This window comes from Bos indicus, chromosome 17 (genome assembly GCF_029378745.1).
Source record: "Bos indicus isolate NIAB-ARS_2022 breed Sahiwal x Tharparkar chromosome 17, NIAB-ARS_B.indTharparkar_mat_pri_1.0, whole genome shotgun sequence".
Lineage (NCBI taxonomy): Eukaryota > Metazoa > Chordata > Mammalia > Artiodactyla > Bovidae > Bos > Bos indicus.
The window spans coordinates 53,868,113-53,884,406 of record NC_091776.1 but is presented as its reverse complement, the minus strand read 5'-3'; the positions used below and the strand labels follow the sequence as shown (position 1 = coordinate 53,884,406).

At 42.9% G+C, this 16,294-nt stretch overlaps 1 protein-coding gene and 1 pseudogene across 3 annotated transcripts in view; one reads left to right on the top strand and one right to left on the bottom strand.

Annotated features, from left to right (window-relative positions):
* Positions 1-15,706, bottom strand: part of ANAPC5 (anaphase promoting complex subunit 5) — a 34,969-nt gene extending 19,263 nt beyond the window's left edge. Inside the window, exons 1-6 of one of the 3 annotated variants that reach the window (XM_019977771.2) lie at positions 15,391-15,706; positions 11,959-12,038; positions 11,429-11,538; positions 10,386-10,578; positions 2,965-3,031; positions 419-520 (exon numbers count right to left, since the gene is read on the bottom strand). In XM_019977771.2, coding sequence (XP_019833330.2) covers positions 419-520; positions 2,965-3,031; positions 10,386-10,578; positions 11,429-11,538; positions 11,959-12,038; positions 15,391-15,597 — 759 coding nt within the window. In that variant the 5' untranslated portion in view covers positions 15,598-15,706. Of the gene's footprint in view, positions 1-418; positions 521-2,964; positions 3,032-10,385; positions 10,579-11,428; positions 11,539-11,958; positions 12,039-15,390 lie in introns of those variants that run through there. The other 2 variants (XM_070769525.1, XM_070769524.1) reach the window with 2 other exon arrangements.
* LOC109570844 (tetraspanin-33 pseudogene) lies at positions 4,868-6,981 on the top strand (annotated as a pseudogene).
* Positions 15,707-16,294: the final 588 nt, after the last annotated feature.

Sequence of the window (16,294 nt, the reverse complement as noted above, 5' to 3'; positions counted from 1 at the left end):
ATGTATTTCTACATGTGGATAAAGTCAGATGGCAAAACCCAGGTGCTATTAAGAAAGTTCTCAGGATAAAAATTCAATAAGGAATAGAATTATTTAACTTAAAAAATATATACACCAACAAAAACATTTACAAAAGAGGAGAAAAGAATTTTGGGGCCTCAAACTTTAAAAAATCAGTCTGTCATCTCCTTCATCTCCTGTCCGTAATTCACAACATCAGAGATGAATGAAAGAGAGCATCAATAGATTGAAGAAATCCCTCCTGGGTGGGGGAGGAGCCTAGGCTAAGTCAATTACATGCCAACCACAGGATTTCTTTCTAAGAACCCAGGTCAGCGGGCCAATCCACATTTACTTGACTATTCAAAAGTCTTGTCCCTGCTTTCTAATTTAGGAACAGATTCTGGAAGAGGCTCACCGCTTCAGCAAAATCAGGATTAAATTTCAACAAGTTGTTCAATTCTTTCTGCAAAGAAGCTGGAGTGAGGGCTTTGGTCTCATCATTCTTCAACAAAGAAGCCTGAAAGTTAAAAATGACAACTCTCAGTAGAAAGAAATGGCCAATAAACATATGGACACATATATTAAATATCTGATTACTTTCTTCTCTGCACCTACACTTTCCTCTTTTTTTTTTTAAACAATTTTATTCATTTATTTATTTTTGGCTGTGCTGGGTCTTCATTGCTGTGCGGGCTTTTCTCTAGTTGCGGTGCGCAGCTTCTCATTCCAGTGGCCTCTCTTGTCACAGAGTGCAGGTTCTAGGGCACTTGGGCTTCAGTGGTTGCAGCACATGAGCTCAGTAGTTATGGCTCCCAGTCTCTAGAGCACAGGCTCAGTGGTTATGGCGCATGGGCCGAGTTGCTCCTCACCATGTGGGACCGTCCTGGAGTAGGGATCAAACCTGTGTCTCCTGCATTGACAGGCGGATTCTTTACCACTGAGCCACCAAGAAAGGTCCTACACTCTCCTCTTGACCTTGCAGAACACTGTTTCCTCTTCCTGGAATTATGTCTCGCAACCACCAACCCCACCCACACACTCTTCCATGCAAAAGCCTACTCAGCCTTCAGGGCCCAGTTTAGATTTCAGCCACCTGCTTCTCCCATAAGCACCTACATGCTCCTATAAGCCCCCTGCACTAACCCTTCCTGCAGTACTTATTAAATTATATTACTAGTGCTAGCTGACCCCACCCCCAGACTGTAAGTGCCTTCAAGGCAGGAAGTATGTATTCATAGTCTGGCAAAGAGCCTTATGGCACACACTTGCCCTTCTCCTGGTTTTCTGTTTCATATGGATGTTACCAGCAACAATTATATAAAATATGTAGAAAACTACTTCTAAATTAATGATTAGTACTTAACTGGGTTCTAGACACTTCAATTTTACATAGACAAATTTTTCTTTGATTAACAATAACTTCTAACTCCATTTTAATTCATTGTAGCATTACAGGAGATTCCAAAAATATGAAAAAGCATACAGAAGAAAACAGAAAAGCACACAGAAAATCATCTGTTACTCCTCCATCCAGAAATAACACCATTTTTATGTCAGTGTATCTTATTCCAGTCTTTTTTCTGTGCGTGGGTATATGTATGTGTGTTTGCGTGTGTATGTACTTATACATATACACTGGTGGGCTGCCGTCTATGGGGTCGCAGAGTTGGACACGACTGAAGTGACTCAGCAGCAGCAGCAGCATGCACACTTTTTTAACAAAATTAGAATATATCATTTTACTATCTGCCCTTTTCATTTAATAATATATTATACATTTGTCTCATCATCAACTGGTCTTTGAAAATACCATTTTTAAAGCAAAAGTATCAATCCTTTGTCATATGTATTGCAAATCCTTTTCCCATTTTGTTGTTTGACTTTTAATTTTGTCAGAAAATGTACTAACATGCAGACATTTTTCATTTTTATGCTGAAAAACATCAAATGATCTCCTACATATTTTCTTCCACAGTTCTTATGTTTAGAAAGTTCCCCATCCAGAGATCAGTTAAAAGTTAATATGGAGTTCCTTCTAGTCTAATTATAACTTTAAATGTTTACAGTGAAGCCTTTAATCTACCTGTAAAGTACTGAGGTGCAAAGATGAGGTGAGGGTCCAGCTTCATTTTCTCCTCTACAGGTAACCAATTGTCTAGATGGGTTTTTCTAATCTGTCTAAAATTCATTTGCAGGGGTGACTCTATTATCTGCATCTAGATCTAAACATTACATCTTTCAGCAGAAAGAAAATTAATAATAAAATTAGAGGAAACTTAAAAATAGAGCAAAAATCAAAATTCTTTGCTGAAAACAACATGAAAGAAAAACGTTCAGCTTGTATTACCAAAAAAAAAAAACTAAAGTAGGTTTGAAAACACTAGTAAGAAATGTCTGGGCTAAAGTGTACTGGTGTTTGCAACTTGAAATGTATCAAAAAAATACGATGAAATGGTGACTAGATGGGTAGATATATGATAAACAGAGCGAAATATTAATTGTAGGACCCAGATGATGGGTATGTGGGTATTCGCTGTACAAGGCTTTTCAATTTTATTTCTGTTTGAAAATGTCCTTGATGAAAAGTTGGGAAAAGGGTAGTAAGTCTTCCAAATCACGCTTTGGGGCTGTGTTAGTCACACACCATTACTAAATGAACATGCATTACGACTCTAATAGAGAAATAAAATCACATACAAAATAGGGAGGGACATATAGCTACAGTTGCATTGTTAGTGGAAAAAAAAGGACCAAGAGTAAGAATAATGCCGCTTTACTAATAAACCTACTCACATAACAAACATATGTCATGACAGCAGACGGTGAAGGACAGGGAAGCCTGGTGTGCTGCAGTCCATGGGGTCACAAAGAATCGGACGTGACTGAGCAACGGAACAGCAACAACAAATAATGTCACAGAATTAAAAAAAAAAAAAATGACAAATCACAGAACCAACTTACCTGTTGAGAAAGAAAAAATTCTGCTTGTTTTTGGGACAGAGGCCCACTGCACGATACCTCTTCTTCTCTGGAAAAAAATTAAGTAAAAACAATAAAGAATTAAACAATAGTGAAAATGGTAATGCTAACAAAGTCAAATAGATTCATCAGAAAAGCTTAAAAACTTTTAAAATTAATTCTCGTCTCAGGAATGATGCTGAATGTCCTGATAAAATTTACATGATTTAATAAGCAGATCTCAACTCTATACAGCCTCCAGCATGATCTTTCTAATATGCAAGTCTAGGGACTTCCCTGGTGGTCCAGTGGTTAAGACTCTGCTTCCAATGCAAGGGATGCTGGTTGGATCCCTGGTCAGGAAACTAGGATCCCAGATGCCGCAAGTGTATCATCCCTGACTTAAAGCCCCTCTGGGGAATCCCACTGCCTTCCAGAATAAAGCCCACGTTGCTTAGCAGGGCAGGTGCAATGCTTCCTGAGTGGTCCTACCTCTCTCTCCTGCCTTCTCATCTACACCCCAGCCCTGATGAACTCCTTGCAATTTCCTATCTATCAGGAAGGGCTAGCACCCCATAGAAAACACTCTGGGAAAAGCTGCTCTAATATTCTCTTGGTTTCACAAGGCAGCAAGTGTATCAGATTCTGCAGGTATCAGAGATGCCCAGGACCAGCCCCGACCCGGTACAACAAAGATCACTGAAACAACAGTGACCTAGAGGGAAGTGGAAAGAAAACGCATAGGCCAAGCTCTCAAACAGAAGAGTGAAGTGTCTGGGCAATAAGATGCCCTTTTCTCTTAACATATCCCTCAAAGAAAGTAAGCCCAAGTCCTGAAATAAATACGGCAGTACACAAAAAGGCTAGAGGCCAATGAGGATCTGGATGAAATGCGATACACTGCTCCCGGCCCACCCTCCTCTAAGGTCCATGATGCTCACCGTCACCAGATGCTTTATTTACTTAATCCTTTCCCCCAAAAAAGATTTGAGGTAGTTAATAAAGGACACAAGAACAATACAAGTTAATAAAATAGAGAGAACCAAAATCACACAAAGCAAAAAGCTACAAATAAAGGCAAATAGATTTACTATAAATGAAGATCAAGTTTGGCCTTGGACATGACTGAGCGACTTCACTTTCACTTTTCACTTTTTTCCTTGGTGGCAACAGTGGCCAACGTGAACAAGGTTGGGAAAAGCAAGTGAGAATACCACCACCCCCCCCATCCTTTTACTGACTCCTCCCGTGCTTCCTCAGGGCCTCAAATACATGCCAGAGAAAGTAACTCTTAACAGGCCACAAAGGTATTCAGTTTAGGAAGGGTGTTATTCATTTAGGAAAAGGACACCAATAAATTTGTTTATGAATCCAATTACCAGCTGAGACAGAATTTTAGACTTACAAGTGGCTGTATATCAAAGACATTTAACCTGGGCCTATGAAGGGCTTTAGGAGCCCATGAACCTTGTAAAGCTGCATGCAAAATACACATTTTTAATGCGAGGATAGTGCATGGCATTCATCTGATTTTCAAAAGGACTCTGGAAACTCCTCTAAAGTGCTTAAATCACCCACTATAACTGAAATTTAAAAAATACAACAGGATTAGACAATCAACAAATGGAGCCGGGGCACACATAAAACACAAGTCTAGGTCCCTGAAAATACAATGTCTTTATGGGCTCACAGTCTTAGTGAAGGCTAAGTCCAGCCCATGTGACGTGATGGCAGTAAGCAATATGAATGAATGAATGAATGAATGTATATTATCTCTGCATTAGAAACGGGAGAAACCACTCCACTTGGAGTGATGAGGACTTTAAAAGTGGGGAAGGAGTGGAGAAATGATGAGGATGGAAGAAGACATTCTAGGAAAGGAAAATAAAAGACACAGAATGGGAAAATGCCCGGCCTGTTGGAGGGATACGAGCAGAGCTGGACGGCTGGGGTAAAGGACCCAAGTTGAGGAACAGAAATTGAGGTCAGAAAGGTCAACTGGGGAACACCTCAGATACCAGGCCAGGAGACTCTGTCTCTGGAGATTCCTGAGCAGGGTAGAAACAAAACAAAAGCAGGGGAGGGGAAGGACTGAGACAGGGAACAGTTTCAAAACACCCAAGAAGGCCATGAGGACCTGAACGCTTGGAGGTATGTGACCAGAGGGGTGACCTGGCCCCTCCTCCTGACCTCACCTGCTCAGGCCACACTGTCCTCCTTCTGTCCCTCCGGTATGTCAGTCTGTCCTGTCTTGAGAGCTGTGAGTCTGCATGTGCTCTGACAACTCTTCTCAGGGCTGGTTCTTCTGTCAGCAAGCCCCCAGTCTTAAAGGGCCCTTTCCTGACAGCACTCCACAGTTACTCTGTATCCTCGAGCCCTAGGTATTCCTTTCCTGCGTGGCATACCCTGAGGTTACATTACCTGTTAATGCAGTTACCTCTCGACTCCCCTCTCACCCTCCCCACGTAAACTCCACGAGGACGGGGACTTTCTCCTCCATGAAGACAGTGCAGCACCTAACACAGTACCTGGCCCACCAGAAGCACTGAATAAGCATTTGTCGAATAAATTAATGAAGTTGGGAGATTTTTATTAAATCATTGACAAGTGAAGAAACACCAAAGACTTTCTACTTTTGTTAGAAATTTTTGTTAGTTAAAAGGGACTTTTGGGGCTTCCCTGGTGGCTCAGTGGTAAAGAATCAGCCTGCCAGCCCCTATCTCCTCTGCCTCTTTCATCCCTGGCCCTTCAGCCCTCCTCCCCACAGAAGCTATGGAGCTAACAGGGCAGCCACCCTCTAGCTAAATCCTGGAGGTTTCCTCTGCCTGGCCACCCAAGCCAGTTCACCTGGATTTCCCCGAGCTCTTCTTCTGAGATCCACCTGCATTTTAGGCTTAGAGTGTGTCTAGGGAAGAAGGTAGGCTTCTGGGTGCAAAGACTAACCAGAGGCTTCAGCCCTCCCTTTGCTCTGTTCCAGAGAAACTCAACCTCCATTCCTATTCCTCTACACGAAGTGTCCAGGAAACAGAATCGGCAAAGCCAGTGGGCCTAATGCCATTCTAATTCTTTTCTGGAGTGAAGATGGTTCCTCCTCTCTCAAGCCTGGTAATAAAGGCTCTTAAGTTGTTAGTTCCTCAAATTAAAGGCCACAGACCCTTCTGGGCCCTTGGTGTTCTCCCCGTGGGAGGGCAGTACTGCTTCCTGTAACCTTTAGCCACACTGGAGAGTCCCCCACCAGGGGAGGAGGACAGTTCTGGGAGTGCCCCCCCATCCCAGATACTCCATTCAGTCGGCACCAGAGCAGACAAACAGCCACTCCCCCAGAGGCAGCGCTGGCCTGCCTGGCCATGGACCCGGCCATCCTGCTGATCCTGGTGGGCATCCTCAGGTTCCTGCTCACCTTCTGCGGCTGCATCAGATGATCTCTCTGCGAGAACGTCTGCCTCCTGCAGACGCTCTCCCTCTGTCCCACCATTGTGTTCCTGCTACAGCTGGCAGCTGGGGTCCTGGGCTTCGTCTTCTCAGACAAGGTGCGGGGCAAAGTGAGTGAGATTATCAATAATGCCATTGTGCACTACCGAGATAACTTGGACCTTCAGAATCTCATAGATTTTTGGCCAGAAGGAGTTCAGCTACTGTGGAGGGATTTCCTATAAGGACTGGTCCCTGAACATGTACTTCAACTGTTCAGAAGACAACCCCAGGCATGAGCACTATTCTGTGCATTACTCCTGTTGCTTGCCTACCCCTAACCAGGCAGTGATCAACACCATGTGTGGCCAAGGTATGCAGACCTTTGACTACTCGGAAGCTAGTCAAGTCATCTACACCCATGGCTGTATTGACAGATTGGTCAACTGGATACACAGCAACCTCTTCATACTTGGTGGTGTGGCACTGGGCCTGGCCATCCCGCAGCTCGTGGGAATCCTGCTGTCCATGAACCTTGTGAGTCAGATCAAAGATCAGATCCAACTATAGCTCTACAACCAGCAGCACCGGGCGGACCCATGGTACTGAGGATCCATCCTGCACCTCCTCGGTAGGGCAACAGGGGAGCCTCGTCAACTGACAGCAGTGGTTACAGCTGCCGGCGCCCAGTGGAGAATGGATTTTAGACCCGCAAGCCACAGCCCAGCGGGAGGAAGCAAACTCCACAGACAGCAGAAGGCAGGGTGCACAGGTGGCCCTAATCTGAGAAGAATGTGCCTCCTCCCCACCCCAGCTCTCAGCATTGTTATTTTGTATTCTCTCTAACCTCAATCATTTGGGTTGTTTTTGTTTTGTCTGAGCACAGATGCTTGAGCAACTGCAGTTGAAAAAAAAACAAAAAATCCACCTGCCAATGCAGGACACGTGGGTTTGATCCCTGGTCCAGGAAGATCCCACATACACAGAGCAATTAAGCCTGCGCATCGCAACTACTGAGCCTGTGCTCTAGAGCCCGGGAGCCAGAACTACCGAAGCCCCTGGGCCCTGAAGCCTGTGCTCTGCAACAAAAGAAGCCGCTGCTATGAGAAGCCCATGCAAAGCAACAAGTGAGTAGCCCTCCCCACCCACCCCACCCCCTACTCTCTGCAACTAGAGAAAGTCCATGTAGCACTGAAGACCCAGCACAGCCAAAAATAAATAAATGAATAATTTTTTTTTTAAAGGACTTCTGTTAGGTCCTTTATGGAGCACAGAGAAGATGTTGTTCCAGCGACTAATAGTCTCTGCTACAAACCCACATGGTGTAACCCTATAAGCCTCCTCTATTATTGGAGGAAACAAATGCTGCCCCGTAACAACAATAAGCAAATGAAAAGCTGAAGCTAAATGTCAAGTCTGCACGTTCTTCTGTAATGGGACTTTTTTTTTTTTTTTTGGCCACACTGTGCAGCTTGTGGGATCTTTAGTTTCCCAACCAGTGACTGCGCCGAGTACTAACAACTGGACCACCAAGGAACTCCCTAGAATAACATTTAAATACATTTCTTCTATTTCAGTGATGAAATTCAGTTTACTGAATGCATACCATTTTCTGAAACCATACACCTTAATATTAGACATACTGTTACATTACACACAAATGAATTCTTAGAACAGGATCAAAACAATGTAATTAGACCTAAGTAAATCAGATTAATTTAGGAGAAAGTCAAACCTAATTTAAAAAGTCTGAATTTTAACATTTCTGAAGAACTGACATTCTTCTACTTTAAAAGCATATAAAGTAGCTAGGACAGAGATCACATTGTTTCCTGGAAGCTTCTTAAAAGAGAAATTTCAAAAAGAATAGCTACATTTGTCCAATGTTTACTATATACCAGGCACAGTTCTAAACACTTTATACAGATTTATCATTTAATTCTCACAACAACCCTCTGAGGCGGTCACATAAGCCCCATTTTGCAGGTTAGAAATTTGAGGTACAGAGAAGGTGACCTGCCCAAGGTAGGGAGTGGAAGAGCCAGAATTCAAATCCAGGGGTCTGACTCCAGAGCCAGACTCAACTCTACAAGGTACAGCCTTTCCCCTCCACGACAAACATTGTGAGCAAGTCTGAGTTTTTGCAAGTACTCACTGGTACTATAATCTTCTTGTTCCCAGTGTGTGCTGAACAAATCATATAACCATACAAAGGCCACTCCTAGGAACTGCAGGGAAATATTCTCTGGCTATACCTGCCAGCCCCCAAGGGGGTTGGACCAGTCTATACAGGGCAGGTGGGGGCTTGCTTCTCTCAGAGCTCTGAACACACCGTTACTGACAAGGTCATTATCTGTTTCCATGTCAGTCTTCCTCCCCATGGTCTGGGGAGATCACACACACACACACACACATTTTTCCCTCCAAACACAAGTGGTCTATTTGGGAGGTGATCCCAGGTAACAGCTGGGGAGAGGGGATGTGAAACAGCAAAGGGAAGGGAGTCAACACGAAGTATTTTATGGGGCAAGTTACCAGTGCGGGCATTGGACGACATGTTCTGATTCTCTCACTGGACATGTCTCATTGGACGATATGTTCTGATTCTCATTCATCCAACACATATTCAGACACCACAAGCCAAGCTCTGAGGAAAAGGAGGTGACATATAACAGAGAAGGAGGGTCTTAACTCTTGATGGAGTACAAAGGCAAATATAAATGAGTAAGTAAATAAATGCAAAAGGTTGCTTACTGAGGAGATCTATGAAGGAAAGAAAGAAGATGGAAGTACTTAGGATGGAGGTTACTTCACACACGTAGTCAGGGAAGGCCTGTGTGAGGTCACGGGAGCCCAGTGGTGAAAGGAAGGGAGGGAGGTGAGAAGCCAGAGAGAGTACACCAGGCACCAGAGGCAGAGCTTGGCTGGGCGTATTCAAGAAACTGAAATCAAGCCAGAGCTGTTAGACTCTGACAGTGAAGGGAGAGGCAGGAAAAAGAGGTAAGGAAGATGACAGGGGCCAGATCAGACAGGTACCAGGGCCACAGTAACTCCGATTTCTGTCTGAATTCCATGGACAGTCAAGGAGGGTTTGGGGCATAAGAACATGTGGTGTGATTTACATCTGTGATGGTTCCCTTGGATGTTTCAGGAAAAACTGAGAGTAAGGAGACAAGAATGGAGGCAGGGAAAGCAGCCAGGAGGCTGGAGCAGTCATCCAGGAAAGAGACCAGGTACTGAGACCATCGGGGAAGCAGTGGCGATGGAGAGAAGTGAACTGATTCCAAACATACTGTGGAGGAAATTCTGGCTGGATATGCAGAAGGACTGGCTGTTGGGGTGAAGGACGGGAAGGACCCAGGGACACACCTAGGCTTTGGGCTTGAACAACTAGCTGAACAGTGCCACCACATCCCCAGGGCTTAAACTTTAGGAGGCACTCTATAAGTTTTCACAGAATTAATCAATTGTTAATTCACTGTGATATAATGAACACTACACTACCGCTCAGGATCCCAGAAGAAAACAAATGGCATATTCAAATGGGGTAACATGAGATAAGTTTAATAAAGGACCACTTTCAGAAACAGTGGCAGGGGACGGAGAAGCCATAGTGAGTAATACAGTCCCCAGGGCTGGGAACAGTGGGGCACCTTTCGCACCAGGCCTGGGAAACCTTCCCAGTAACCAGACCCTTGAGGTCTGCAAAGCAGGCCACCTGATGGAGGCGGTGACCCTACACCCAGTCCACCGTGACCTTGAAGGGAGGGAACCAGTGAATCAACACCCTGACCTTACTCTCCTCGACCCTCTGGATTTCCCATCAGTGCCTCCCAACCAGAAGTTAGAGGGGAAGAAACTAACCGATGCAGCCTGTAAAGGTCCACTTCCTGGATCTGGAGGGACAGAAAGATGACAGCCAATGCAGAAACTCTGGATGAGTGAGGATTTACTGTGCCTGTAATGACGCTATTTCACAGGAAAGGGATTCACGCTGGAGAAACCCAAGTTACCTTATAGATACGTCAAGTTCTTCTTTTTCCATTTTCCTTTCGCCCTCCTCTCTGCTGGCCAGTTCCATATCAGCATCTTCCATGGTCTTTTTCTCACCATTCTGGAAGTACTGCTGAAGGGCAGTGTACAGTTTAAACACTTGACTGAAAGACAGCTTACTGTAGGCCAAGATCATGTGACGCAGAAATAAGCCTACAAAACAAGACACAGACCAGGCAAAGGCATTAACTCAAAAACTGGGTGACTTCAAGTCAATGACTATTTGTTGCAATTCTTCCTTCAAAATAATTGAAAAAAAGATACTTGCAGTTGTTGTTTCCTCCACAGAGAATGTTCTTTCATCACCTTTGAAGCTGATTTTCTCTTTATATTAAAAGCTCAGTCCTCCCACCCACACTCTACTTTTTATCCAGCCAATGTATCCTCTCATGACTGTTAGAACTACCAGAAGTTATTGTATTTGTTTACTTTTTACTATCTGCCCGCCCTTCTCCCCAAAACCACAAGAATGTAATCTGCCTTAGGAGAAAGGTTCAGTCTCTCTTCAAGTCCAGAGCCTGGCACATGGAAGATTAACAAATAACTGATGGTAAATAACATAAAAACTACCAGGAAAGAAAAGTCAGGTGGATGGAGCATGGCTATAAAGCTAACAGAAAAGCATCAGGAAACTTCATGTATACCCTAGACTTATAAACTGTAACAATAATCTACTCTTACTCTCTTCATAAAACTTTAGCTGGTGACCCTGACTTAGTTGTGCAATGTGCACAAGTGAGCAGAGGACTGTGGGAAACAGCTGAGAAACCCTGAAAGGCTCCACAATCAGTCTAATACTCTGATGACAGTAGACAAAACAGAAGATGCTTTCCCACGAGACAGTTATTTAAACACAGATCAAAATGGCAAGGCCATGGATAAAACACGTCCAACATCCCCACTGCCTGTGCTCAGATTACAGCAGAGTTAACAGCAGATGTGACTCAGAGAGCCATTCACTTCAGTGAAAATATTCTCTGCTCTCCTTAGAAGAATTTCATACCTACTACACTTGTTTTGTGAACCTCTGGTTCAGTTCCAGAAAAAGAATCTGAAAGGTCATCAAAAAATTGTTCCATATCCTTCAATTCGCCTTCAGCCATCAGTTTGATTCTGAACAAGAAAAATGAGGTAAGGATTTTAGGAAGGCCCTTTGAACATCTTCCCACATTTCATATTCCACAATCACCAAAAATGAATCTATTTGAAAATCCAAAATGTCACCCCCATATTCTGAAAAATATCATTGCTGATGTTTTCTTGATTATAAAATTTCTCAAAGTAGCGTATCAGCCAGTAAAAATGAAATTCTCTGCAACAACTAAAAGGAACAAAGTAGATCCATACACAATAATAAATTCTGAAGCAGTATATTTAATGCTATCCATTTAAAAAAAATCAAATTAAGGTACTTAGGAAAACAAGCCAGAATAACAAAGATATCTTTTTTTTAAGGAAATAATCACCATGTGCCATTTTCTAATTTCCATCTACTTTGACATCTTTTCATATACAGAAGAAAATGGAGTTTACCTGATCTGCACTGAGTTTGCCAGCTGAGGACAAGATTCTTCAATTAATTTGTAAAGTTTAGACAGTGTAATATCTGGGCCCTGGGTAAAGGAGAGATTGAAAGGTTACAGAAAAATTTTAAAGAGCTGGAGATTGATAAACAGCTGCATACATGAATTCATTTATCAACCTCTCTGCTTTCTTTTTTTAAACTGGAATGTAGTTGATTTTCAATGTTGTCTGAGTTTCAGGTGTACAGCAATGTGAATCATATGTATATATACACATATATACACATATCCACTCTTTTTTAGATGCTTTTCCCATATAGGCCATTACAGAGTATTGAGTCATTTTCCGTGCTATACAGTACATCCTTATTAGTTATCTATTTTATGTATAGTAATATGTATACGTCAATCCTAATCTCCCAATTTATCCCTCTCCCTCCCCTATCCAACCTTTCTGTTTTAAAGTTATTCCAAACATGAAATCTCAAACCAGGAAGCAGAAAAAAAAAAACCTATCTGCATAAAACACTACAGCAATATTTCACATTTGCATGCATTCTCTCTTAGTTGGAGGAATGACTTAAAATGGAAAAAAAAAAGCATAGAATCTGTAGTCTGAGGTTCTTTCATTCTCGTTTGGTAATTGTAGCAAAGGTGTTGCCTCCCTGGGCCCTTCATCAGTAAGATGGAGATAACAATAATGTCCCATGTTTGTGGCAACGATTAAGTAAAATAATTCAAATTGTTTGGTATCCTGGAGAACATATACTAACACAGGGGTCCTATTTTTCAGAAACATAATCTCATTTGATCCTCCAAAACACCGGAAGGTAGGCAGTCATATTATCTACCCAAGTTCATAAAAGGTATCGTTAGAGACAGAGAGTATGTGACCTCAGCTATCAGGAAGATTTCAACCTAGCTGAGGTTTACAACTAAACACTGAATACTTTTGGAGAGTAAGTTGACAGTACACATGTCACTTTCAGTTGTGGATAACCCAGCAAGCCCGCTTCCGGGGAAGGTATGTTCCCCATACGTTTGAAATGAAGAAAAACTAAAGAATCTATAAGGCCATTAATAAAGAGCTCAGTTATAATCTATAAATTTTAACATTAATTAAAAGTATGAGTTAAGGACTTCCCTGGCAGTCCAGTGGTTAAGACTCTGGCTTCCACTGCAGGGGGCATGGGTTCAATCCCTGATGTGAGAGCTAAGATCCTAGATGCCTTAAAGTATGGCAAAAAAAAGAAAACTGCTTAATTTTTTTAAAGTATGAGTTAAATTATGTTTCTTTTCTCACTGTGGAATAAAATGCAGCCGTTACAAAGGATGAGGTAAATCTACTCAAATATGCTGACATGGAATGATCTCCAAGACTTACTAAGTGAAAGGAACAAGCTGTAGCATAGAAGTAGCACTTATGTAAAATGAACAAACAAAAAAAATGCAGAATTAAACAAAAAGGATACAAGTATACATACTTACAATCATATGCATCAACCTATCTATATACACGTATACATAGCAAAAGGTCTAGAAAGATCCACTCTGAACTGTTACTCAGTAAATGTTAATAGCTGAATGAAGGAATATGAACCCTGATAATCTCTGAGGAAACAAGATAAACTTCCACTCTATCAACTTTAGTATCATTTAAAGTTTTACAATGAATCTTTGTGTATTAGTTGAGTAGTTAAAAATCAGCTAATTTTTAAAGTCAAACAATAAGCAAATAATAAAGGCTGGAACTTAGCTAGATGTTATACATGTTGATTAAAATGCCAGGCTGGATGAAGCACAAGCTGGAATCAAGATTGCCGGGAGAAATATCAATAACCTCAGATATTCAGACGACACCACCCTTATGGCAGAAAGTGAAGAAGAACTAAAGAGCCTCTTGAGGAAAGTGAAAGAGGAGAGTGAAAAAGTTGGCTTAAAACTCAACATTCAGAAAACTAAGATCATGGCATCTGGTCCCATCACTTTATGGCAAATAGATGGGGAAACAATGGAAACAGTGACAGACTTTAGTTTTTTGGGCTCTAAACTTATAACAGTAATGGAGACAGGACTGGGAGCTGCAAGTTCTAGAGACCCTGCTACTTTTATCTAACTAATTGGGCAAGTCACTTCATCTGTGTCCTCAGTACTCCTCCCCCTGCCCCAAAGAGGGTGATGGATTAAAAAAAGCCCTTTATAAGGACTTCCCTGGTGGGCCAGTGGTTAAGACTGCCTTCCAATGCAGGGGGTGTGGGTTTGATCCCTGGTCAGTCCCACATGCCTTGCAGCCAAAAAAATCAAAACATAAAACAGAAGCAATATTGTAACAAATTCAATAAAGACTTAAAAAAACAGTCCACATTTTAAAAAAATTCTTAATTGAAAAAAAGCTTGTTATAAACTATAGTGTACTAGGCTTTGGAGATACAAGGTGAGAAAGAACAGGACAAAGTAATGCCCTCATGGAGGTTACAGTCTAGTAGGGGAGAAAGACGTCCCTCATATAATCACCCGAATAAATGGAAAAACCACAACTGATCTAAGGGAAAGTGCATGAGATTAAAATGAAAATAGCTAAAACTGATGGAGCATTTATTATGTGCCAAACACTGTAAAATGTTCTCATGGATTTTCTAACTTAACACAGCCATCACATGACAGTTCCTCTCATTGTTTTCCATTTTACAGAGCAAAAGCAAAGACCCAAACACGTTATGGAACTTGCCCAAGTCGCACAGCAGGTAAACAGTAGAGTTACAATCTGAGTCTGCAAAGGGAGATAAAACATGTAAAGTGCTTGTGTTAGTTGCTCAGTCGTGTCCGACTCTTTGCGAACCAATAGACTATAGGCCGCCAGGTTCCTCTGTCCTTGGAATTCTCCAGGCAAAAATACTGGAATGGGTTCTTGCCATTCCCTTCTCCAGGGGGGATCTTTCTAACTCAGAGATTGAACCCGGGTATCCCGCATTGTGGGAAGATTCTTTACCGTCTGAGCCACCAGGGAAGCCCATCAAGTGCTTAGTACACAGTAAGTGATCAATGTTGGCTGCTACTTTTTTGTCATTGTTACCACTTATTACGGTCCTCTACGGTACAGCGTCTCTAACAGGTACCTCTAGGGTACCTGTGTCTCCAACGCTCAAGCCTACATGTAGCCTCATCCTACATAAAACGGAGGATCTGCGAAAATAACTCTTTCCCCCGTCACTCAGCTAATAAATGCTGGAGTCATATATAAACCTGCCCAGAAAAATGAATGTAAAGTGCCTGGTCCATCGTAAGTACCAAGTGTTAGCTGGTGGTAATAACTGTATTTTTCTCAGTCCAAAAGGGCAGAGAGAGTATCCGATAAACCCCCGTGCCCCCAGCCCCCAGGGAGCTGTCCCATCACAGAGCCGGTGCACAGTAAGGGTTTGCTGGATGAACTGGAGACCCTCACCTGCAGCAGCGGCAGGAGCAGCTGGTTGAGCCTTCGCCGCTCCATGAGGCTAACGGCGCCCTCGCCCGTGCGGCCCATCTCGTTCAGCAACACTAGCACCGCGATCTTATACGGCGTCACCCAGTCCTTGATACCGAATACGTTGGCATGAACCACCCCATTGGTCATCATGGGGTTGAAGTAGAGGCTCTCGTGGACGCTGGCCATGGCGCTCACGAACTAAGTCCAGGAGACCCGGTGCGCGCCCCGGCCAGATTCCTGCTCAGGGAACCTCACAACCTCCCCTAGGCCTCCCCTGGCCCGCGGCGTATCCCAGGAAACTGCCTCGCGACGGCACGCCGATGACCAATCAGAGAAACGAAACCAGAGCTCTATAGCCAATAAAAATGCCCAACAATACCGTGATGGGTGGGGCAAAGGCGGCGCACCTAAAGACTGGGTCCCTACAGAAACTTTTGCAGGAGGGCAGGTTCCGGGTAGACATGGACTGGCACTGAGTGAAAGAGTCGACGCTTTCGGTCAAGGTCTGAACGGCTAGGAGGCTGACCATTTGTTCATTTAATTTGAAAATAATTAAAATTAAATTTTAAAGTGATTGAGATTAAGGCAACGAAGTTAGGGACTTCCCGGCGGTCCACTGGTTAAGAGTGGGAGCTTCCCCCTGCAGGGGGCCCGCGTCCGGGAGCTAAGATCCCGCTTGTCGCGGGGTTCAAATAACAGAAAAAAAAAAAAAGAAAAAGCAACGAAATTAAACGTGCACCTTTAAAATCTGTATTTAACTGATCAGGTTAATTTTATATTCAAAGTTCGGAAGTTTCATTTAGCTCTGTTTTAATGCGTGAATGAAGTTTTTTTTCCCCCCTTAGAATTTCACAAATGCCATTTGCAGACAGCCAGGTCAGGT